The sequence below is a fragment of the Leptodactylus fuscus genome, chromosome 11 (genome assembly GCF_031893055.1).
Source record: "Leptodactylus fuscus isolate aLepFus1 chromosome 11, aLepFus1.hap2, whole genome shotgun sequence".
In the NCBI taxonomy this organism is placed as follows: domain Eukaryota; kingdom Metazoa; phylum Chordata; class Amphibia; order Anura; family Leptodactylidae; genus Leptodactylus; species Leptodactylus fuscus.
In genome coordinates, this window is record NC_134275.1 from 29,394,221 (window position 1) to 29,418,117 (window position 23,897).

The 23,897-nt window shown below is 41.9% G+C and overlaps 1 protein-coding gene across 4 annotated transcripts in view; it reads left to right on the plus strand.

Annotated features, from left to right (window-relative positions):
* Positions 1 to 23,897, plus strand: part of DENND1A (DENN domain containing 1A) — a 553,473-nt gene that overhangs the window by 264,494 nt on the left and 265,082 nt on the right. For all 4 annotated transcript variants that reach the window (XM_075260171.1, XM_075260173.1, XM_075260172.1 and 1 more), the window contains exon 10: positions 2,201 to 2,301. In XM_075260171.1, coding sequence (XP_075116272.1) covers positions 2,201 to 2,301 — 101 coding nt within the window. The remainder of the gene's footprint in view (positions 1 to 2,200; positions 2,302 to 23,897) is intronic.

The following is a 23,897-nucleotide window of genomic DNA, read 5'->3' on the forward strand; positions in this document are numbered from 1 at the left end:
CCTTGCTTCCTCCTTGTCGTGTTAAAGAGACATACGCGATGTGCATAGAAGAAGCTGGTGGGCTGCCAGTTGATGTAAGATGTGTACCACGCTCTGCATGTTTCATCAGAAAGAACAAGCTGCATTATTTTAACTCAAACTGTGCTCAGCAGAAGGCAAGACCTTGTAGCTGGAAGCTTCCCAAGCCTCCACAGACGCAGCTCCTTCTATTGTGAGCGAATAAACACACACATATAAACTGTTTGCTTAATTTGTCATTTCACTCATCTAACACAGATCCAAGGAATAATGCAAAATACTGCAAGGCACACACCCTGTCCCAGAAATATACTGCAAAACAGTAGAGACCATGTCTGTGTAAAGATGTAATATTGAGGGTCAGATAAAGTATGCTCTATCCCAGGAGGCTGGCAGTTGTTGAGAAGAACAACCCACTGGACTCTGAAACAAAGTGGTACAAGGAAGAACCACCCACCGGACTCTGAAACAAAGTGGGTACAAGACAAATACAAAATCAGATCACATATATCAATGAAGAGTTGCATGAATTACATGAAACAACAAAAGGAGTTATAGCTAGAAGTGAGAGGGAAAAAAGGGAATGAGAGGGGTGTTAAAAGGGGGGACCTCAGGTGAGTAGACCTGTGACCGATGGACAAGTTGACGTAAAAGTCAGAACCCAACTACGTATGAAAGATGGGGGCGTCCTTAAAAGAAGTTAAAGGAAAATCATAATAGGGTAACCTTGTCGGAATGTTGTCTGTCTTTAGCCGGAAAAAGTTCCATCTGGTAGATATGGTGAAGCTCGACTGTCCATTCTCTAATGGAAGGAGGGATCAGAGGTACACCACTGGTGACTGAGGACAGTCCTATCTGCTGTAAGAAAATGCCTAATGAGGCTTTTATTTTTAGCCTGCAAACAGGACCTTGCAGCAGGGAGAGCAAGGCTGCTTGTGTAGTAAACAGCAGGTGGTATCCTGTAACATGGGCATATATGTCAAATACTCTATGACAGAAAGTCTGCAGGTTCGGAGAGGACCATCATATATGCAACATTGTATGTTCATCAAGGCTGGACAGCAATACCACCATGACAATATTTTGAAATTTTTCTCCTGAGCGGAGTATGCCACAGTTAGCTTGTGAGTGAGAGTAAAGTTGTTGTTTTTTTGCCAGCTGTGCTCAGTGAGCGCACTGCCAAGTCATGCTACCTGGCCTGAATAAATGCAGGTAGGTACTCTCACATTGCACTCCACCGGGACACCCATGAAGTAGAGAAATCAGATGGGGTGGACGGATTCACAATATAGTAAAATGGATTCAAAGACTGTGGGAGATGAGGAACCCAGGCCCAGGAAGACCGACTCTTGTGTGTACTTATCAAGTTTCACTTTAAGAAGTGTATCAGATGCTTACAGTAAAGAAGTAGAGGCACAAAAACTAGTCCCAGCAGTAGGAATAACAGAAAACAAAAAAGTTACAAAAAAAATCCAAACAACAACAAAAAAAGACACACTCTACATACGGAAAAGAAAAGGTGGTAATACACAAGTGTAGTCCAATACTTTCCCATCACCAGAGGTTTTAGTTTTGTTGATGAATCACTGAATTTTATACATGAAAGATAAAACAGTCAGTGTCAACAACCTAGTTGGGTCTGTCTGTCTTTTTACATTAGACCTTGGTTGATTTGGCTAATATTGGCTTGGACATTGAGTCGGACATTGGCTTACTGCACTGGTTATCTTATCTTGTTTCTTCAATGTGTATTGTATCGCCTATTAGACATCCTACTATAGCTCTGACAGTCTTTGTAGTTAGATACCGTACCCCCTTGATCCCCAACACCAACATCGTATCCTGTAAATGTAAACTGACCTACTGACATAGTGTGTTGGTGTAGGAGAGAGTTGTGTATTCTCGCTGTATAGCTGCTGTATCACACAAGCCCTGTGATCAGGCGCCTCACATAAACACTGTTTCCTTACATTAAGTAATGTAGCATAGTGTAAACAGAGCTTTATAGATGGTTACCAAAGCTACAAATGTGTGACATGAGGCAAGCTCTGAAAAAGTCTCATTTTATTTTATAAAATAAAATCATTTTGCAATATTTATTCTCATTTAGGTGTCATTGAACTGCATTATATTGTTGTTGCTTTTTCTAAGTTTACATCTTAACATGTTGATATTGTTGCAGCTGACTGCCTGTATCCATGGATCATCCGCTATGTTATTCCCCATGTACTGGCAACATGTTTACATCCCTGTTCTTCCTCCGCACCTGTTGGACTACTGCTGGTGAGTCTGCATTTCTACAGAAGGTTAACACTATTGATTTGTAAGGTGCACAGATGTAAATTCCCAGTTATACAGTATGGTCAGGACACAGCCATGTGATTTGTTATATTAGAAAATAGATTTTTATGAAGACATGTAAGTGACACTTTAGGGACATTATCCTTCCTTTCAGAGGACAGCTGTGTGCAGGGTTTTCCCTTGATATCTTCCTGCTGGTTCTCTCTAGAGATCTCCGTATTCTAGTGAGTCTCTATACACAGCATCACTTTCATGGGCTGCTGAAGCACAAATACCCAAAGGTGGGCATCTTATGGGTAGGTAACACCCAGTTACATATGTTCTAAAAAGTCTTCTGAAATGGAACATGAACTTGTAGGATATTTATGTAATAATCATTAGGAGAATCTCCTGCATTGGTGGAGGATGTGCCTGACTTGAGGAGATACCTGCACCCTCTGCTGGACCATGCACCTTACCCTGGCTCATAGCTGCCCTAGATTTCAAGCATAAGTGATGATAATTTTGGTGAGAGCCAATGTCGATGGTGACATAAACCTAAGGCTTGTCATTTTTGTAACACCACAAAAGTGGCATAGGAGATTATAATCTTCCCCATTGTCTATAGTGTCCATAACTTGGTGCTGATGCTCATACAGTATATATTGCCGACTGGTTCCAGATTATTGATTTCCTTGTGATAGGTTAATGATATCAGATTGGTGGGAGTCCAACAACCTTCACCCCCCTGAGGTCAACAGCAGCCGGCAGAGCTGGCAGAAGACTGCTCCATACATTGCCTACTGCGCAGTGTATGGATCCATCTGTTTCCAGCTCTATCCACTGTATAGTTTTGGTAGCTGTCTAGAACAACGATTAATGGGGGTGCAGAATTACAGACCCTTATTGATCTGATATTTTTGACCTATGCAAAAACTTGATAGAATATACATGTCAATGAGTCAACATCAACAGAAAGTGATATTCAATTTTTTTGTTATTATTTACTAAAGTGGCATTTTTTTAATTGTTTACTTTTGGTGACAAATCTGCATGGACTAATATATAACAACTTTCTTATGTTTTATGTTGGCAAACTAAGACGACTAGATTGCTGCAAAAAATATTATGTTCTACAATAAGATGAAATGCTATAATATGATTTTATAAGTAGACCGTGGAAATCCTGAAATCGCTATTAAAAAGCTATTAAAGGGATACTCCAAATATAGACTATTATTACATATCAAGAAATAACAAAGTCCACGGCCCAATATATTTAAAGTGCAAGCAATTACATATGCCATTAATGTCTGATAATGTAGGTACAGGTGCAACCCCATGTTACACAGGTATGACCTGTGCTATGGGGAATGTAGGCTATACTAAACAATGGAGAGATGGGAGAAAGCAGAGTAACCCAGAGGCTTTGGTGCTGGTACTGAACATGTGACCAGGGGTGAGAACCACCCTGGAACCCCAAAGTACAGTATTTAAAAAGACTCCCTATAGAATTGCTTTAAGGCCGGGGCCCCATGGGACAGAAACGTTGCAGGAAAAATCACGGCATTTTTCAGTAAAGGCAAAGTGGCTGGCAGTAAATCCCATGCCAACTTTGCAGTAAAATCCATCATGCGGAGACACCATGATTTCCAAAATGGCGCGGTTTTGGAAATTGCGGCACGTCAATTATACCTACAGAAACGCCTGCGGTTTCCCCATAGGTATAATTGTAACAGAAAATCCATGGAGGAAAACTCCGCAAACTTTCTGTTTAAAGCGCTGTGGAAAGAACCGCGATACGTTACCGTTGCATTTTTTTCCTGCAGCACTTTTTTTCTGCGGGACGTCCTGTGGGGCCACAGCCTTAAGGTGTTTTCCAGTGGTACTACCCAGGGTCTTAATAGATTGAACATGTAAGTGAAGTATTGCTTACCTCCCTGATCTCCTACTGCTCTAGTTCTGCCTACGCAGCCAAACACTGGCCCCATCGTATCCCCTCTCAGCCAGTGGTTGGGTATCTTTGGCATGTTCTATGGGAATGGGAAAAGTGAGTATTGTTTGTTTTGTTTTTAACCTATTCTCAGCCAGTTATAATTAATTTTTCAGACAACCCCTTTAAGAAACTTGACAGAAGTCAATTAGATATTTGGGAAAGTTACAAAGTAGACAGTGACATTAGATCCAATCTAGAACATCTTATATAATACAGTTCATTGAGTCTCCTGGCTTTAGTGATAGATGCGGCTGTAACGTTGCATGAATCTTCCTACAGCAAACATGTGCAGGGTTTTGGACAGAGAGGCTTTTAATTGCAAGCGCTTTTAATGAGTTTAATTGCTGTGTAAAGTAGCATCAACACAACGGCGAGAAGACACGTAAGTCAAACAGACGCTGCAGGATTCCTTGAGCCTGTAGCTCCTTATCCTCCAGTGAGAAAGTCCGCACTGCGCTCTGTCCTACGCGAGCTGATGCCTCATCACATTTTATAATTAAGTTACTAAGGAAGCCGCACTGTGGGAGACATGGAAAACAGTGGAAGGTTCTCCCACTGCTCTGTTTGTGCTTTTAACTTTTACACTAATGATGCTGCATGAGAAAAAATGTTTGCTTGGAAACCCAAATGATATTTTTTTTCCTCATTTTTATATTAACTCCTTTGTGAATTCATAGTATGCTGCTTTTAAGTAAAAACTTTCCAATTCTAAGAGAATTCCTGTTGAAATTCCGATTCATGTTTTCTGCAGACTTAATATTGAGAGAAAGTCGCTTATTAATATATTAGTTTTTGTCAAAACATTAATAGCAAAGGAAACGTTACTGTCTAATGATGTAAAAATTATACTAGTAATACACAGTGAGGCATATAAAAGTGGTCAGGAAAGGGCAGGAGGGAAGGAACGGCCATTTGGGATTTATTGAGTGGGAATGAGAAGTAGGTAGGGCAGGAATTGTGTCATATGGATAATAACGGGACATTTACATGGAGCAATAATTGGAAAAATTTGTTTCTTTCCAAGCAATATGATCACCTAGTCTAAATGCAGAAAAAGGCTACATTGTAAAATAACCAATATATAAATCATTGGTGAAAATTTATTACCCATACATAGAAAATCATAGCTATAAAGGTAAGTGATAATCACCTGGGGTTATTAATTTTTAAAATTGAAGTCCTAATAATCAAATATGACATGAATTTTAGATCGGCAGGGGTCCTGCAGCTTGGGACCCCCATGGATCAGCTGCTTAAAAAGACTACAGTGATTGGTTCAGTGCTGTGACCACAGAAACCTATCCTATTAATATTATAAAGGTGAAAGTTTGTGAGTTTGGATGTTTGTGGGTTTGGATGTTTAGATGTTTGTTCCTCAATCATGCAAAACCCGCTCCACCGATTTGGCTGAAATTTTCCACAAACATAGTTACTACACTCGATTGCGCAATAGGCTACTTTTCGTCACAATAGCGCACATACGTTTTTCCCAGGACCCCCACAAAACCCAAACTCACATCACTATTTCTGCAATCTCACACACTTTCGACCATACGATTTGGCTGAAATTTTCCACAAACATAGTCACTACACTCGATTGCGCAATAGGCTACTTTTCGTCACAATAGCACACATACGTTTTTCCCAGGACCCCCACAAAACCCAAAATCACATCACTATTTCTGCAATCTCATACACTTTGGACCATAGCAAGCCACAAAATTCATATTACCCTCTACAGCAGAGGTCAGCATGCCAAGAGTGGCACTCTTGCCATATTTCACTGGCACACCAGCAGCCCAGGACCTGCAAGAGTTAAATGAAGTCCGAGTCTCTTCAGTGGGCTGCTAGAGCTCAAGCATAAAGACACTCCCCTTTGAGAGGGGTGTAGGAAACCCAGGGGGTGGAGCTTAATCGCTCAGGTCTGTGCCTGCTATGGTGGTCTGCATCTTGCTAACATTCCCCGAGGAGAAGAGGAAGCTGCTAGCAAAGTGACACTGAAAAACACACAGGTACATAGGATTACTGTTCTCATTAATGTCCAGCATTTGGGGTTATTAGTTTAGTCTTAGTAACTCCATGTGCCTCACATTAATAGGAATAACCCCCATCATGTCCCTCATATTAACCCCTGTATGCCTCACATTAATAGGAATAAACCCCATCATGTCCCTCATATTAACCCCTGTGTGCCTCACATTATTAGGAATAAACCCCATCATGTCCCTCATATTAACCCCTGTGTGCCTCACATTATTAGGAATAAACCCCATCATGTCCCTCATATTAATCCCTGTGTGCCTCATATTAATAGGAATAAACCCCATCATGTCCCTCATATTAACCCCTGTGGGCCCCATATAAGGGTTACTAATAAACCTCAATAATGAAGATACTTAACTATTACCTCCAAGTCTCTCACATATCAGTAACTCTTACACAAGGGTTAATGTGAGGGACATGATGGGGTTAATTGCTATTACTAAGAGGCGCATGGAGTTACTAAACTGTCATACACAGGGCCAGACTTTATGTGGCTGCTCGAGAGTATCCTGTGCCCAAAACTGACATGTACTGGCGGAAAATAACAAATCATACAATGTCGTATATCGAAGTATATTAACCTGAAATACCTCTGTCCCAAAGACACTATGTACAGTTTATACCAACACCGTATAGCGGCTGAAATACAAATTACATTCAACACAAAAGTCTCATGTGCTCTCAGAATTACAGCAAAAACAAGATACACAGTTACATTTCATATCCCATACCTTATACACAGTACGAAAACCTTACCCGCGCTTGTATATACCCACTTCTACAATCACCGCAGACGAAGTCGCGGGTACCAGCTAGTAGGTCCATAAATTGTACCACCCTAGGTGTAGAACTTTTGTGTCTAGTTTTTACTTGTTGGTTCAGGGATTATCCAGTTTTTCAAAATTGATGTTCAATCCATAGAATAGGACAGCAGCTTTAGATCGTCAGGGGTTCCACTGCTGGGGCTCCTGCAGATCAGCTGTTTCTCCATAACAGCGTGAGTTGCAGTGGTCACTTGCCGTATTTCTAATAGCACCAATAGTGAGTACTACAATGGTTGTCCCATAGAGACTTCAAAAGCTAAATAACCTCTTTCACATAATGCATATGGCCCTATGATCAAACTTGCATTTGAAAATGCAAAACTCAGATGTGTCCACTCTTACCTTGGCTCAAATTTGGTTAAAAGGTACCTGATTTTTAAATGGAATCTAAAAATCATGCAGAGCCCTCCTGGGGACGTTGCTCTTTAGACGTCTAACCCTTCAAAACTGTTGATTTATTATTTTTTTCTGGAACTAATCGCCCATTTTGCTTTTACCTTGACCTGTAGTTCACTCAGAGCAAGGTGGTGACTGTACAGTGTGGACATCTGAGAGTAGTTTTTGAGCAACACCTTCCATAGGGATCAGCAGTGAGCACAAAGCCTCTAATTGTATATTTTCAAGCTAGATATGGCATTATCTGGGCAGATCTTATATATGCACTGTATACACTAAGTAAGCAAGCATAATCTTTTAGTTAAAGGGGTTATGCAGGCTTTTCCTAAAGGTATTGGCCAAATAATAGGATACATCAATATAAACCACTTCCTAATATTAATCCTGTTTAAATTTTGCACCGTTTATCTGATTTATTTTCAGATTAGTGACCTCAGCTGTGATGATTCGCTTGCTATATAACACTCCTCCCTGTGAGCTGTGCCAGCCAGAAAGTGAAACATCACAGCAGTATGTGACCACGGAAGTGAGAGTGATTTATTACCTGTGATTTCATTGCAGGGGATGAGAAGGGAGGGGTACAGAGAGAGAGCAGATGAATCATGGGAAATGTAGTTTGTCCACTTATATACTGCATGTAGATAGTGATAGAAGGAGCAGCAAGTGATATAAAGCCAAAGCAAAAGGAGCACAACAGAACAGTGAGTGTTTAGCACAGATGTACTTGAAGATCATTTTTGGAAACTGGATAACCCCTGTAACTGATTTGCATGATTTTTTATTCTCTGTGCAGAGCTCTCATCTCAGGCACAGATCTCTGCACTGATAAACATGCTTCATTCTGTCCTGTGAAGATACGCCATTGTGCGCAGAGCTAAGAGGAGACAAGTGCCTTTGCAGAGATTATGCTTGTGAAGGAGCTGCTGAACCTACCCACCTAGTTTCTACATTCTTTTCTCTGCCTATATGGATGTAAGGGGTGGATAGCAGATTTAAAAGATAGGAGCCCCCTAGTGGCAGGACTTTCGAAACTTTTTTTTTAGGGCCAAATACATGGGGGGATGTTGGAAGTTGTGTGCAAAGTTAGTGACCATTTAAGGGTTTCAATTTCTCATGAAACAAATTCAATACATGAAATTGTGTTTTGTTTTTTATTCTAAAAGAGGACCTTTTACCATCTCCAGATATCTTTGCATCCTTTAGTAGGTTCCATTGCAATAACTCCAGCACAGTTGGAATTTCTTCTCTAGACTTCAGTGGCGCCACACCCACTGAGGGTAGCAGGGTTAGTTTAGAAATGTTGTACTCTGTAAGTAAGCTGGTCATCTCGCCCCATACATCTTAAGATATATCGAGCCAAGAGTAAAGAAAAGGATTGAGATGTCTGTATGTAAAGTCCATTGTACTGATGGTTATCAAACACGATAATCGCATGTCTGTGGCTTGGAATATTGCTATGTAAAAACAGCCCTTGATTTATAGAGGTAAAAAGCCAATATCTTAAAGGGATTCTACCACTAAAACACTGTTTTGTGTGCTTTAGACGTCGGAATAGCCTTTAGAAAGGCTATTCATCTCTTACCTTTAGATGTGGTCTCCGCCGCGCTGTTCCTTAGAAATACCGGTTTTTACCGGTATGCTAATGAGTTCTCCGCAGCAATGAGGGCGGGCTCAAACAGCAATGGGGGTGTCCCCACTGCTGCCCGAGAATCTGCTCCGGCGACGCCTTCTTCTTCAGCTGCATCCTCCCCTTTTCTGTCGTCTTTCTTCTTCGTCAACTGTGACACCTGCGCAGTTGGCTCTGCCAGCGAGACACTGGTAGAGCCGACTACGCATGCCGGCCGCCTGCCATATTTTCGAGGCCGCAAGGCAAGACTGCGAAGGCGTCAGAGCTGACAAAGAAGGAAGACGAAAGAGAAGGGGGGATGCAGCTGAAGAATCAGGCGTCGCTGGAGCGGGTTCTCAGTGGGGACGCCCCCATCACCGTTTGAGCGCGGGGGCCCGCCCTCATTGCTGTGGAGAACTCATTAGCATACCAGTAAAAACCAATACTTCTAAGGAATGGCGCGGCAGAGAACACAAAGCAGTGTTTTAGTGGTAGAATCCCTTTAAGGGAATTGGGTCTTGGGAGTTGAAACATGTGGATACTTAGTGAATTTGCCATATCCTATTAGGCTAGGTTCACATACTAAATATTTGCCTGTGGTAAATTCGCCATGTACAGTATGTTGCAAGATGATCCATTACAGAAAGCTGAGGCTTGGATTTCTCCTACCAATGTGCTGTGAATCCACATGAGCCCCCACTGTCATTGAATGAGAGTACTCTGCAAAGTTTCCAAGTGGAATCTCAAGGAATATTGAACACAAACATTATTGCTGCAGATTAATTTTTTCTACAGTGCAACCTTTAATCAGTATGCAAATGAGCTGTGCAGGGCACCCCAGGGCCACTCCTACCAGCGCTCCTGTTTTGCCTGTGGCCACTGCCCCTAACCTAAAGTTGACAAGTCCAGATTAGCGGTGACCACAGGTGAAAACTAGAGCTCTAGCAGGTACAGCCGTGCTCTGGGTGTATTAAACATACAGAATAAGAACCAAGGTTGCACTTTTAACCTAATAAAGGTATATTCACTATGTCACTAACCACTCCTACTACAGCATATAAGGGGGTTTGTAGAGATTTTGTTGGCACTAGACTATTTAAAATTTAGCCCTTTTGATGAATATTGATTATTTTTCCTCAGGATAATTCATCCTGAGGAAATCTATTGGAACTTACCCTGATGTGCTGATTCAGCTGCCAGAAGCCATACACATGGTATATAGATGCTCTGCTTGAATGAAAGTTTGGCAAAAGTGCACATTGTATAACAGAAAAAAATTATCCTATTAAAAATAAAATATTTAAAATATATTAAATATTAATATTAACTAATAGTTTTAAAATCCATGATAACCACCCAAGTGTGTGAAGGAGACTCTGGTCCCTGAGATTTGCAGATAAAAGGCTGCAGTTAAGTGGTGATGGGGGACGTTAGGCCTGGATGTAAATGTGTAGTGTCACTGTTAGCGGGATGTTTGTGTAGTAAAACTAGCTAATATGTGATCATTTTTACGCTATATTGGTTACTGAGAAGTCCTATTTACAGTCTTACATGAGCTTGCACTGCCATCCTGAGCCTTAGTTTCTTCTGACATAACTTCGTGCTCAGTATTGTAGTATGAATACAATGAATGATGACTTGTTTCTCAATTTCCAGCATCGGATGCACAATTCCTGAGGCACAAGTTATCCTATCCTACTAATATTAATGTGAAAGTTTGTGGGTGGGTTTGGGTGTTTGGATGTTTGTTACGTAATCACACAAAAATAGCTAAACCAATTTGAATAACATTTGGCACATACATAGTTTGTAGCCTGGATTAACACACAGGCTACTTTTTATCCCGGTAAATGACATGGCTTCACGACTGTTATGAATTTATGTTCATATAATATATTAATCTGCTCTTGCTGTGAGGATTATCAGTTAATTGCACTTTGCTGATAAAGGCTGGTCTGTTACCTTCCTATGTATACACACATAACACTGAGTCCATAGTGTACAAGCCTCTGCATATTATCTCATCTGCTCCAGTGCTCCTGAGAGACTGACAGAGGAAAAACCCCTTAATGCAAATTGGCAATTTGCCAATTTTAAACATGTCGGGGGAAAAAAAAAATCTAATTTGTGGCAAAATTCTAAAACAACAACCGCTATGAAGGTAGCCAGAAGTCACAGACTTCTCCTCAGGTGGATCTCAGGAGGATTGAGCACACTAGCTGTCAAGCAGCTCTTAGAGCAGCTGAAACACCTGAGCAGACAGGTCACCGACGGCAAGAACACGCTCATTATATGGCGTCACTGCCAGCTCCTGAGATGCCGGAACAATCACAGGCACAGCGCGAGGAACAAGTTCAGCAGCAGGACAGCTTGAGAACTGCCGAAATGCCGGAGCAGGTGAACCATCAACGGCAGCAATTTGCTGAATATAGGGAATCATCGACAGTAACAACACGCAGACGAAGTCGCGGGCAGAGGATAATATGATATAAATTTTATATTCTTTGTGGTTGACTAATAGCTCGATTCCTTCTGATCACTAAAGGACCTTGTCAGTATGTAAGTTATTGACTGTTTAACTCCACATTCACAGAACCAAGTTTCGCCCATGAAACTCTGTCCATGTGCGTGCCATATACTTATGGCCTGGACGGTGTGGTAGGACAGGGACTCCTTGCAGCATAATTATTTATGCTGTTGGGAGTTCCTGGCGACATACTGTACTGACTATAGTATGTCGCTGGGAAGCAGAGACTCCTAGTATCATAGATAACTATATTGCTTGGAGTATTATTCCTGGCATACTGTTCTGGCCAACACACAGAGTTTCACGGATCACGTGAATGTGGGTTAACAGGTCCACAAAGTAAATGGGAAATATCATTGCAATTTACTTGTCAATAATAGCTTTTGACTTGGCCAAGGTATAGTCATTTTCCATACATTACTCTTTAATACTTTGCTACTTTTTTTTTTTATTACCTTTTTTTATTTTAACCCCTTCCCGACATGCGCCGTAATAGTACGGCGCGTGTCGGGTCTGTAACTATGGCGACCACCCGGGAGCCGGGCGGCCGTCATAGCTGCCGGGTGTCTACTGCTTTAAGCAGTAGACAACCGGCTCTGATGCCTCCGATCGGTCCCCGGACCGATCGGCGGCATTAACCCCTCCGGCGCTGCTGTCAAAGGCGCCGGAGGCACCATTTTCCCGGCGGCGCATGGGCGCCGCCATTTTGGCAGGGATCGCCGGCTCCTGGAGCATGCTCCAGGGCCGACCCCCCGTTGCCATGACAGCCGGGAGCCTTGTTAAAGGCTCCCAGCCGGTCTGCAAATTCTCTCTTTTGCAGGCTGGTGTATGCAGCCTGCAAAAGAGATGATCATTTTTTGCAATGCATTGCAGTGCATTAGCATTGTAATGCATTGCATTAGTGATCAGACCCCCTGGGGTTCAACACCCCTAGAGGGTCTAATAAATGCAAAAGAAAATAAAAAAAAAAAGTAAAAAAAAATATAAAAAAATATAAAAAGTATTAAAAGTTCAAATCACCCCCCTTTCCCTAGAACAAATATAAAAGTAGTTAAAAACTGTGAAACACATACATATTAGGTATGCCCGCGTCCGAAATCGCCCGCTCTACAAATCTATAAAAATATTTTTCCTGTTCGGTAAACGCCGTAGGAGGAAAAATAGTCAAAAGTGCCAAACCGCCGTTTTTTCACTGTTTTAATTCTGATAAAAATTTGAATAAAAAGTGATCAAAGCAATAACATTTCCCGAAAATGGTAGAACTAAAAAGTACACCCGGCCTCGCAAAAAAAGACGCCCTATACATCCCCGTACACGCACGTATAAAAAAGTTACGGCCGTCGGAATATGGCGACTTTTAGAAAAAAAATTTTTTAACACCATTTTGGAATTTTTTTTAGGGGTCAAAATGTAAATAAAACCATATAAACTTGATATCCCTGGAACCGTACCGAAACACAGAATACAGGGGACATGTCATTTTGGCTGCACAGTGAACGCTGTAAAACCAAAGCCCGTAAGAAAGTCGCAGAAATGCATTTTTTCTTCAAATCTACCCCATTCTGAATTTTTTTCCTGCTTCCCAGTACATTATATAGAATAATTAATGGTGGCATCATGAAGAAAAAATTGTCCCGCAAAAATTAAGACCTCATATGACTCTGGGAGCGGAGAAATAAAAAAGTTATGGGGTTTAGAAGGAGGGGAGTCAAAAACGAAAAACGAAAATCAAAAAATGCCATCGGCGAGAAGGGGTTAAAGAGGCGGTTCTGTAGAAATCCATAATTTTTGTATTTTATCTATTTTTTTTAGATATGCATACATTTTTATATATAAGCTTCTGCACATATACTAAAGGTTTTTATTGGATTGTAATATTAATGACTAGAGATGAGCCAACACTGTTCGGATCAGCCGATCCGAACAGCACGCACCCATAGAAATGAATGGAAGCACCTGTGACGCTGACTTTGCCGGCGGCCGGCGTCACAGGTGCTTCCATTCATTTCTATGGGTGCGTGCTGTTCGGATCGGCTGATCCGAACAGTGTTCGCTCATCTCTATTAATGACCTATCATTAGGTTAAGTTGCCAGTACAAACGTGGACAAAATTGTTGGTACCCCTCGTTTAATGAAAGAAAAACACACAATGGTCACAGAAATAACTTGAATCTGATAAAAGAAATGATAACCAAACTACATGATGACAAGCCACAAAGCTTCTGGGAGAATGTCCTATGGACAGATGAGACAAAAATTTAACTTTTTGGCAAGGCACATCAGCTCTTTGTTCACAGATGGAAAAATGAAGCATATCTTGAAAAGAACACTGTCCCTACTGTGAAACATGGAGGAGGCTCTGTTATGTTCTGGAGCTGCTTTGCTGCACCTGGCATCTTGAATCTGTTCAGGGTACAATGAAATCTCAAGACTATCAAGGGATTCTAGAGAGAAATGTGCTGCCCAGTGTCAGAAAGCTTGGTCTTAGTCAGTCGCAGGGCTTCGGGTCTTGCAACAAGATAATGACCCAAATCACACAGCTACCCAATAATTGCTAAGAGGAAAACATTGGACTATTCTGAAGTGGCCTTCTATGAGCCCTGTTCTAAATCCTATTGGGTATCTTTGGAAGGAGCTGAGACATCCCCGGAAAAGGCACCTTTTAAACCTGAGACAACAGGAGCAGTTTGCTCATGAGGAGTAAGCCAAAATACCTGTTGAAATATGCAGAAGTCTCATTGACAGTTACAGGAATCGTATATAATCGTATAATCGGATATTATCAATTTTCTCTCTGTGCTGTTTTCATACAGACACATACGTGCACACATTCATGTGCATGTAGCCTAATAAGAATCCAGCTAGGAAATGCCAACCATTGGGTGCACTACTAATGTAAATAAATAAATATAGTTATTTAACTCTGATTTATTCCTTCTAAATAATTGTGACTAAATTGCCAATTTGGTGTTAGGATTCTCCTTGTAAAAGGGATTTGTGTATACATGGTCTGATACTAGCAGCACTGACTGGACATAGAGTATGTCTCCACAGAGTCTACCAATCTAGTAATATCAGGTATTAGTCTCCCAAGTCATTTAGTAAAACAAACCTATCATGAGAAATGTCCAGCTCTGACAGTGTTTTGTTCTTATTCTTTTTTCTTATTCTTATGGTAGAGTTGGAAGGGACCTCAAGGGCCATCGGGTCCAACCCCCTGCGAGTGCAGGTTTTCCTAAATCATCCCAGCATATGTTTATCCAGATTCCGCTTGAAGATTTCCATTGATGGAGCGCCCACCACCTCCCGTGGCAGCCTATTCCACTCTCTCACTACCCTCACTGTCAGAAAGTTTTTCCTAATGTCTAATCTGTATCTCTTTCCCTTTAGTTTCATCCCATTGCTTCTTGTACTTCCTTGTGCTAATGAGAATAGGGTAGATCCCTCTGCACTGTGACTACCTTTCAGATATTTGTAGACTGCTATTAAATCTCCCCTCAGCCTTCTCTTCTGCAAACTAAACAATCCCAGTTCTTTTAGCCGCTCCTCATAGGGCATGGTTTGCAGACCTTCCACCATTTTGGTTGCTCTTCTCTGGACTTGCTCCAATATATCGATGTCTTTCTTGAATTGAGGCGCCCAGAACTGTACACAGTATTCCAGGTGTGGTCTGACCAGGGAAGAGTACAGTGGAATAATGACCTCTCTTGATCTAGATTCAATGCTTGTCTTAATACATCCCAGAATTTTATTAGCCTTTTTTGCAGCAGCACCGCACTGTTGGCTCATGTTGAATTTGTGATCTACTATTATGCCCAAGTCCTTTTCCCCTATGCTATCACTTAGTTCTATTCCTCCCATACTATATATGTTTTTTACATTTCTGTTACCCAGATGTAGAACTTTGCATTTGTCCCTGTTAAATACCATTTTGTTCGCCTCAGCCCATTGTTCCAGTGTGTCTAAGTCCTTTTGAATACACTCTCTCTCCTCTCTAGTGTTGGCTATTCCTCCTATCTTCGTATCATCTGCAAATTTTATGAGTTCCCCAATAATTCCATCGTCCAGATCATTTATAAAGATATTAAAAAGTACTGGGCCCAGAACAGAGCCCTGCGGCACCCCACTTTTGACTTTCTTCCAGTTCGATGTGTAGCCATTTAGTATTACTCATTGTGCCCGATCATTAAGCCAGTTGTGAATCCACCTTGTGTCAAGCTTTGACTTGTCAACATAGCTGGTCTTTCCAAACTGACTTGTGAGCATGGAAGCAATAGTCCTCAGCACACCCATCAACTCAGCCGTAATATCAGCGCACTGTAAGCCTCCTCTCTCAGCCAGCAGACAGTTGCCAAGTTTCCTCTACTATACACTATGCACTTCCTCCTGCTACTGATGCAGCTAGACCTGCAAATAGGATGATGTGCCCTCCCTCCTGAAAGGGCTAGTGTGTACACCTGTCAGCCTCATCCAGCCAATCCTCGTCAGCCTGTGTATTAAAAGTCTACTGCATCAGTCTTACCTAGCCCGAGCAATATAAGATAAGATAATCCTTTAATAGTCCCACTATGGGGAAATGCAGTGTGTTACAGCAGCATGGAGAATACAGTAATATATTACAAGATAGAACACATACAATCTCATAGCAGATAGAAAAGATACTAAGAGTCATAGCAATTAAAAAGAAAAGAAGACTTCAGGATCATTTAGTTCTCTGTGTGGAGTGATCTATGCTTAGCCCAATGTTGATTATACAGCCTGACCACAGTTAGGAGGAAGGTTCTTTGATAGCGCTCCTTCTCACCCTTGGGGTGCTGCAGTCTGACATTGACAGTGCTACCCAGTGCTGTCACAGTCTCATACATGGGATGGAAGTTGTTCTCCGGCATGGAGCTCACCACGAACACTATCCTTCTGTTACCCACCACCTGTACTGGGTCCAGGGGGCTCCCCAGGACAGAGCTGGCCCTTCTAACCAACCTGTCAAGTCTATTTCTGTCCCTGGCTGGTATGCTACTCCCACAGCAGGCCACTCCGAATAATATGGCTGATGCTACCACTGAGTTGAAAAAGGCCCTAAGTGGCACCTGGACTCCGAAGGCCCTCAGCCTCCTGAGCAGGTAGAGCCTGCTGTGAATTTTTCTGTGCAGCGCATCCAGGTGATCAGCACAATCCAGCTTATTATTGAGGAGCACACCCAGGTACTTATAGGTCTTGACTACCTCAATTCCCGTCCCGTGGATGTCCAGCAGATTCGGAGTACTTCTTCGCTTACTAAAGTCCACCACCATCTCCTTGGTCTTCCCAGCATTAATCCTGGTGGTTCCGCTGACAGGTTCCACAAAATTCCAATTTAAGTCTCTGTATTCCCTGTTGTCTCTGTCTCTGATGACGCCTACTATTGCGGAGTCATCAGAGTACTTTTGCAAGTAACAGCTAGTTGAGTTGCAACTAAAGTCAGCAGTGTACAGTGTGAAGAGAAAAAGTGCAAGAACTGTACCTTGTGGTGCCCCCGTACTACAGGTCACAGTGTCTGACACAGCTTCGGGCTCTCACATACTGAGGTCGATTTGTGATGTAGTCTAGGATCCAGTTAGACAGGTGATGGTCCATCTTGTGTCTCAGTAGCCCTGACTGAATGGTGTTAAAAGCATCGGAGAAATCAAAGAACATTATTCTCACAGTTTTCCCTGGTTTCTGCAGGTGAGAAAGAGCTCTGTGAAGAAGGTGGATGATGGCATCATCCACCCCAATGCCTGAGCGATATGCAAACTGGATGGGGTCCATAGCAGAGCTCACTAGAGCACGGAGATTTGTAAGGCCAGTCTCTCTAGAACCTTCCTCAAGTGGGATGTCAGTACTATAGGTCTGTAGCCATTGAGGTCCTTCGGATGAGGTGTCTTAGAGTTCAAGTTTCTGATACTGATCAGTTCATGATAGTGTATTCTGTCCAATTCTCCAGTTACTGAACTTTGCTTGTTCTCCGTCTTTGTTGTTGTCCTTGTTCTGATCCTTTTCTTCTTACCATCTGTGTATGACCTCTGCTTGTTCCTGAGCTTTGAACCTGTGCTACCCAACCTGACCTTTTGGCCTGTTCACAACTTTGCACACTTTCCGGTTGCCACAGATCTTCAACCCATACTTGAACACTCTTTTGCTTGACCTTCTGATGCTTCGCACTGGCCTTTCTCTGGTCTTTAGCCAGTTGCCTCTTATACCAGGACCACTCTGAGAGGTAGTAATCTGGTAGTCTCCCTACTGCAGAGTCTGAAGGCTACTTAGACAACACCCTTGCGAGTGCCCCACTGTGAAGCCAGTGAGATGACACAGTTTGTCCACATTCCACTGTCCATTGGGTCACAGTCACCCCTACCAGACTTACACTAACAATTAGTCCCCTTTGGGACTCTGTCAGGCCTGACATACAGCAGCCCTAAAATAAATCAATCAATCTTTAAAACAAGTAATAGATTATCAACAATGATATAAGCTACGTGGTTGAGAAAAAAGGGGGCATACTGGTGATGGTAGATGTGACTGAAAGGGTTAAACGTGACTGCGTAAAAAGAGGGGTCTTCTATTTGGTTTGTCCATCCCCTGTAGAAGGCCCTTGACATTGATGGTCTGGTGTTCAAGCATATGCTGCTCTCTACTGTAGTGCTGGTGGCAGCCATAGCTCGTGGTTCTTGGTCAGCAAACCACAAAGCCTATTATAGAAGAATAAGGAACATTGCATTTCATGGTTTTAGCCCTCTCAATGTTTACATGGAAAACCACAAAAATATGGGTTAGTAGATGACTGAATGAGAAAATAAATGTGAATTAAGCCCAGTGCATGGTGTGCATTCTCAGGAATTTAACCCTGCGAGGACTGGCGGAGGACCTATCGCTTGTTGTGCTAATGGCCTTGTTACAGCTCATTGTGCTTCCGAGCAGCGTCAACCCCCCCCCCCCCTCCTCTCGCAGCTTCATCACATCCTTCACACAGTCAAATACGAAATAGGTGCCACCGAGTTGCGCAGATGTCTGAATGGTAAATAAATTGGTGTTAAATATATGTATCAGACAATTACCATGCGTGCGATTACAAGCTTAATGAAAGTTCAAGCCCCGGATAAGATAATCATTTGTTTCTTAAAAGCACAATTAGAGCCATCCCGATAATTGCGGGTTTCACAATCATACTTTATATTAGCAATTTCCACCGAGCCGCTCCATTCTTCAAATATACCGGCTAAAATACAGCCCGTAGGAGCCTATTGATGCCGTCTATCTATCAATTTCTGTGTTCCTCAGGCCACATGACCCACATGTTTGCTTTGTCCACACCTGTGCTCCCAACAGCAGGGCCCGGCCTTCGCCCCTTTTAACATGTCTTTGTCAGGCAGTCAATGAATAGCTAATCTTCAAACCCCATGTTAAAAGCTATTGCAGCCCACACCGTTGTCCTGAAAACTCCTACCAGCATGCACCTGAAGCAAAGCTGGCAGCAGCAGCCTTTATGTGTTAATTACACATGCGAAGCCTATTATACAGAGAAAGGGTAACCTGCTGGCAGTGAAAATGAAGTGAATCTGCCCTTCCTGTGCAGTAAGTAAATTGAAGGTTCATTTCGACCGGAGATAATAGTTTTCAGATTCCATTTTGTGTATCTGCGACTTGGAGATGTACTTAACATTTAAATCATCCACAGGGGAACGAACCTCCTTTAAATTTACATGTTTTTGGCTTGGAGCTCTTCACTTAAAATGCTAGTTATCCCTGCTGGCTCGATATGCAACCCGACCTGTACAACTTTCTGTTAGAGGGCACTGGTCGTCCTGGAAAATGGATATAATAAAGCTATCACCCTAGATTTAGGGATTTTTTTCAACTATTTAGTTGTTGATTTAAAGGGGTTATCCAGGGTTTTACAATGGATGTCTGTTTTCGATTTGATGGGTGCTCAGTTTTAGATTGATGGGAGTTTAACTGCCAGTGCTCCCGCAAATCAACCGTATCTCTGTGATGGTGCGAGCTCAAGTGATCACTCACCATTGGTCATTGTGAGTACTGCAGGGGTTGTCCCATAGACTTCAATGGCACATCCCCTGAAGTACTCACCACCACTATTAAAAGTTGGTAAGTGCTGCTGCTTGTGCGTCTTTGGGAAACAGCTGGTCTGCAGAGGTCTTGCAGCAGGACGTCTTGCCCATCAGTTTGAAAAGCTGGATAACAATCTTAAAAAAGTAGCAATAACCTTAGTCACGTTTAATGATATCTCCCAGCAGTTCAGTGTCATTTGCAGTATTGTCTTTTTATAAGTTCTGTCTACTCTTCTTTACTTTAATGTTTCATGTCTAGTTTGTCATCCATGTAGCTTTTTGTACCTATATATACACGCATACACATATATACTGTATATACGCACACATATACAGTATATACGCACACACACATATACATACATATAAATATGAACATGCAGTTGTTTATCAAATTACAATGGCCTCAAGTTTTTCAACATGCATTGGGGCGCGAATCACGGAAAGGCGATGCTAATGTGAACCAAGCATTACCATCATAGAAAGTAATTTACAGTTTCCAGCAGCTATTAATAACTTTTATTGCAAGGATCTATATTTATCTGGCAAATTTTTATTTTATTGTATTCTTTGACATTTTGTGACAGAAACAATTACTACTTTTCCATATGGTTCAAAACAATTCATATGTCAATACAGATACACATGAAATGCACTTTCTGCAGTTGAATTATCAGCAGAATCATAGAAAAATCCACATATCATATACAGGTTTGTTGCAGGATCAGGTGTTTGTTCTGTGGAATTTGCCCCAAGAATTAAAATGGTTCAATTTTGCTGTGAAAATTTCGAGCATACATTGACACGCTCTGGATTTAAAATCTGCACCACAGGTCAATGTTCATTGTGAATTCTCCCCCTACCATCTGGTTGCCAGAAGGGCAATCTTTGAGCCGCTGCCTTGGGAGTAGGTGCCTATGGATACACATCACGTATGCTGCAGAGCTTTTCCAATGCATATGTTGAAGATCAAGAAAAAAATGAATTGTGACCACGGGATGTATATACTGCAGTGACAAGTGTATACACTTTTGTGAAAAATTCTCCTCGTATTTGACAAAAATCCACATTGGCAAAAACAGCACCAATGTTTTTTTTATTATTTTTTTTTATAGATTTCACTCAATGCATTGCAAAGAGAGAAATTCACAGTAAAATTGCCGCTACATATCAATTGACACTGCAGATTCCTGGCCCGCAATTCTGCATTGGAAACTTTGCAGCGCATACACCCTGCTTGGGTCCCAGTGTTTATTTGCGTCACTTGGTCTGATATAATTTCAGTTTAACTAGGCGGGAAAAAAATGTTGCTTCTTTCCTGTTAACTTGAATGTATTTAATGCGTCTGCGAAAAATCGTATATGATAATGAGCAGACTTTATGATTCTAATTCTATTACCACATTATTGCTTTGAAAGCACAGTAAGCGACTTTGATATTCCTGCGTGAAATAATATATTCAGAGTAATATTCATAGCTCATTGTATAATTTTTGTATGGCTGATGTACATGCTGCTCCAACCAAACCCCGCAGACTTTTCTTTCTGCTTTACAAGAAATGTATAGCGCGTATTGTTATATAATCTGTCAAAGGGAACGGCAAGAATTAAACAGCCATGACACCGTATTCAGATTCTTCCTTCTGAAACACGGGTGAAGAATGCATTTCTGACACAAGAGCATTGTGAGCGCTTCCTTACACTCTGGTTTCCTTGGTGCCCTTGCCGGATTTCTCCCAAGCTTTGCATGGCTTTTCTGGGCCTCTGATCTTCTCTTTTTTTTTTTTTTTTTTGTTAAAAAAAAAAAAAAAAAAAAAATGTTTCACGTTTCTTAAAAACCAGTTCTTCATCTGTTTCATGTTGGCTTTTATTGAAATGAATAGAATCTTGCACATTTGTTAAGTGTTTTCAGGGTGCTGTGCCGGGGAGATGTACCAAGACTCTATGGGTCATCTAAGGGGTCAGGAACCTGAGAAAGGCATTCTTTTTTTCTATTATACAAAATATGTTTCTGCTGCTTGTTCGTTTTTCTTTTGTTGGAATGGCATATACTTTTTTTTTTTTTTTTCTGGCTCTTCTTCATTAAATAAAATTTGCCATTTCTTCTGAGCATTTGATGTGATTGTCGGAATTATTGTCTCCGGGTTCACAGTAATTAACACTTTTAGCAGGGTTTGTCATGAAGTGCTCGCCTCTGACAGTGAAGGGGTTACAAGGTACTGACGGCAGTATATTGGATAGGAAAATGTTTGGGACTTGCATTAGTAATAGATTATTATACTACAGAGGTGACTGCTGACGTATCTTCCCATGAACTACATGTAAGACTGAACTCCTGGTCTTATAGAGAATGAATATCTCTTAAATTAGCTCCCCCATCCACTTGACCGGTTTTGCTTTGATGGATCTACTGTAGTCCGCTGCAGCACCCCATTACTGCTCACAGGCCTATTACATGGATCTTTAGATTTATAGTATATAGATATATGGATTTAATCCTGGAGCCTTGGGCCATACCTTCATAGGACTCCAATTCAGTAAATAGTGACGACCTATCCTTGCTAACCAGTGTATTAGTTTCATGTGCTCTATTTGGAGATTTTTTTTGTCAATCCTGATGAAGTGATTGTGGCTGGGCGCATATAGGATACCGCTATATCACGGCTCCTCAGGCAGTTTTTAGTTGTGTTTCACCTGTCAGTCTGTAGTGATACTAGGGAAACAAAGAAATCCTTCCACAAAGCACCAAACAAATGCCTCAGTGCAGTGCATATAATACCCCTAGCGACACCAAATACCAGACTGCATCACTACCTCCCCAGTAGTGCCAAATACCTGAATTCTGCAGAAATATGTCCACAGCAGTGCCAAACACCAGCATTCTGCATAAATACACAGTCCAGTCACATTAATGTGACCACCTGTCAAAATCCAGAATAATCACCTTTCGCAGAGCGGACCGCTGCGAGACGTGCAGGAAGAGAAGGGGATGTTGTGATGATATTCACTGGGATGTTGAGCCATGTCAACTCCAGTGCTGTGACCAGCTGCGCTAGGTTACGCAGCTGAGCATCCATGGCGCGAACGATCCGATCGAGGTGATCCCACAGATTCTCGATTGGGTTCAAGTCCGGGGAATTTGCTGGCCAAGGGAGTACGGTAAACTCATTCTGGTGCTCCTCGAACCACACACGTACACTGCAAGCTTTATGACACGTCGCATTGTTCTTCTGGTAGATGCCTTCATCCTGAGGTAAAACAATTCACATGTAGGGGTGAACATGGTCCTAAAGGATAGATGCATACTTGTGTTGATCTATCGTGCCTTCCACAATGATGAGTGCACCCAGATAGCTGATGACACGTGCCTTCTGCGATTGGTTATTTAACGTTGACGTCAAAAGTAGGCGGTGACCGTGGCTAGAGCCTTCACCTCTGCAGTGGTACGCCTCACAGTTGGAGAAGTATTGCACTGTGCGGCGCTTGTCCATACACTATAGTCTTTTCAGAAACTTGATGAGCTTAACTCCAGGGAGAACAAAAGCATCAACTGATGGAATTTAGTATGTCCGCTTCTTTTTGCCCCAACGGTATATGGAGGGAGAGTATTGCGAAGACCCCCTATACACACTAGTCAGTTGGTCTTACCAAAATTAGTGGCCCAACCGACTTTTCTTTTGTATATGGGAACCTTTATGGTATACTGTACTCTGTGTGACACTCAAGCAAGCCAATTTAAATGGTTGACCAGTTCAGAATACCCATTTTCATACATCCTTGTTACCAAATTCTGCTATCCAAAGAGAGAATATTGCTCGGAAGGACCTTTCCTACCTACCCTGAATTATGCAGATAATACACTGATTTAAATGGTCACCATGTAATGCCTAATTTCCCCTGAGGTGGCACCGCAGGGAAACAGAACACTCACTGCCAGTTTATATATGGATTACTGCTGGTTACTGGAGGTCCTTGCATGGGTACACTTTGTGATCTGCTTACTATCTAGGCACCCTTCTAAATCAGAGAAATCCCTTCAGCCACTAGTTTTTTCAGACTGTTATTAATCCATCAAACAGCTTTAACCATGATGTAGCTGTGTGTTCTCAGAGGCGCACGTAGAT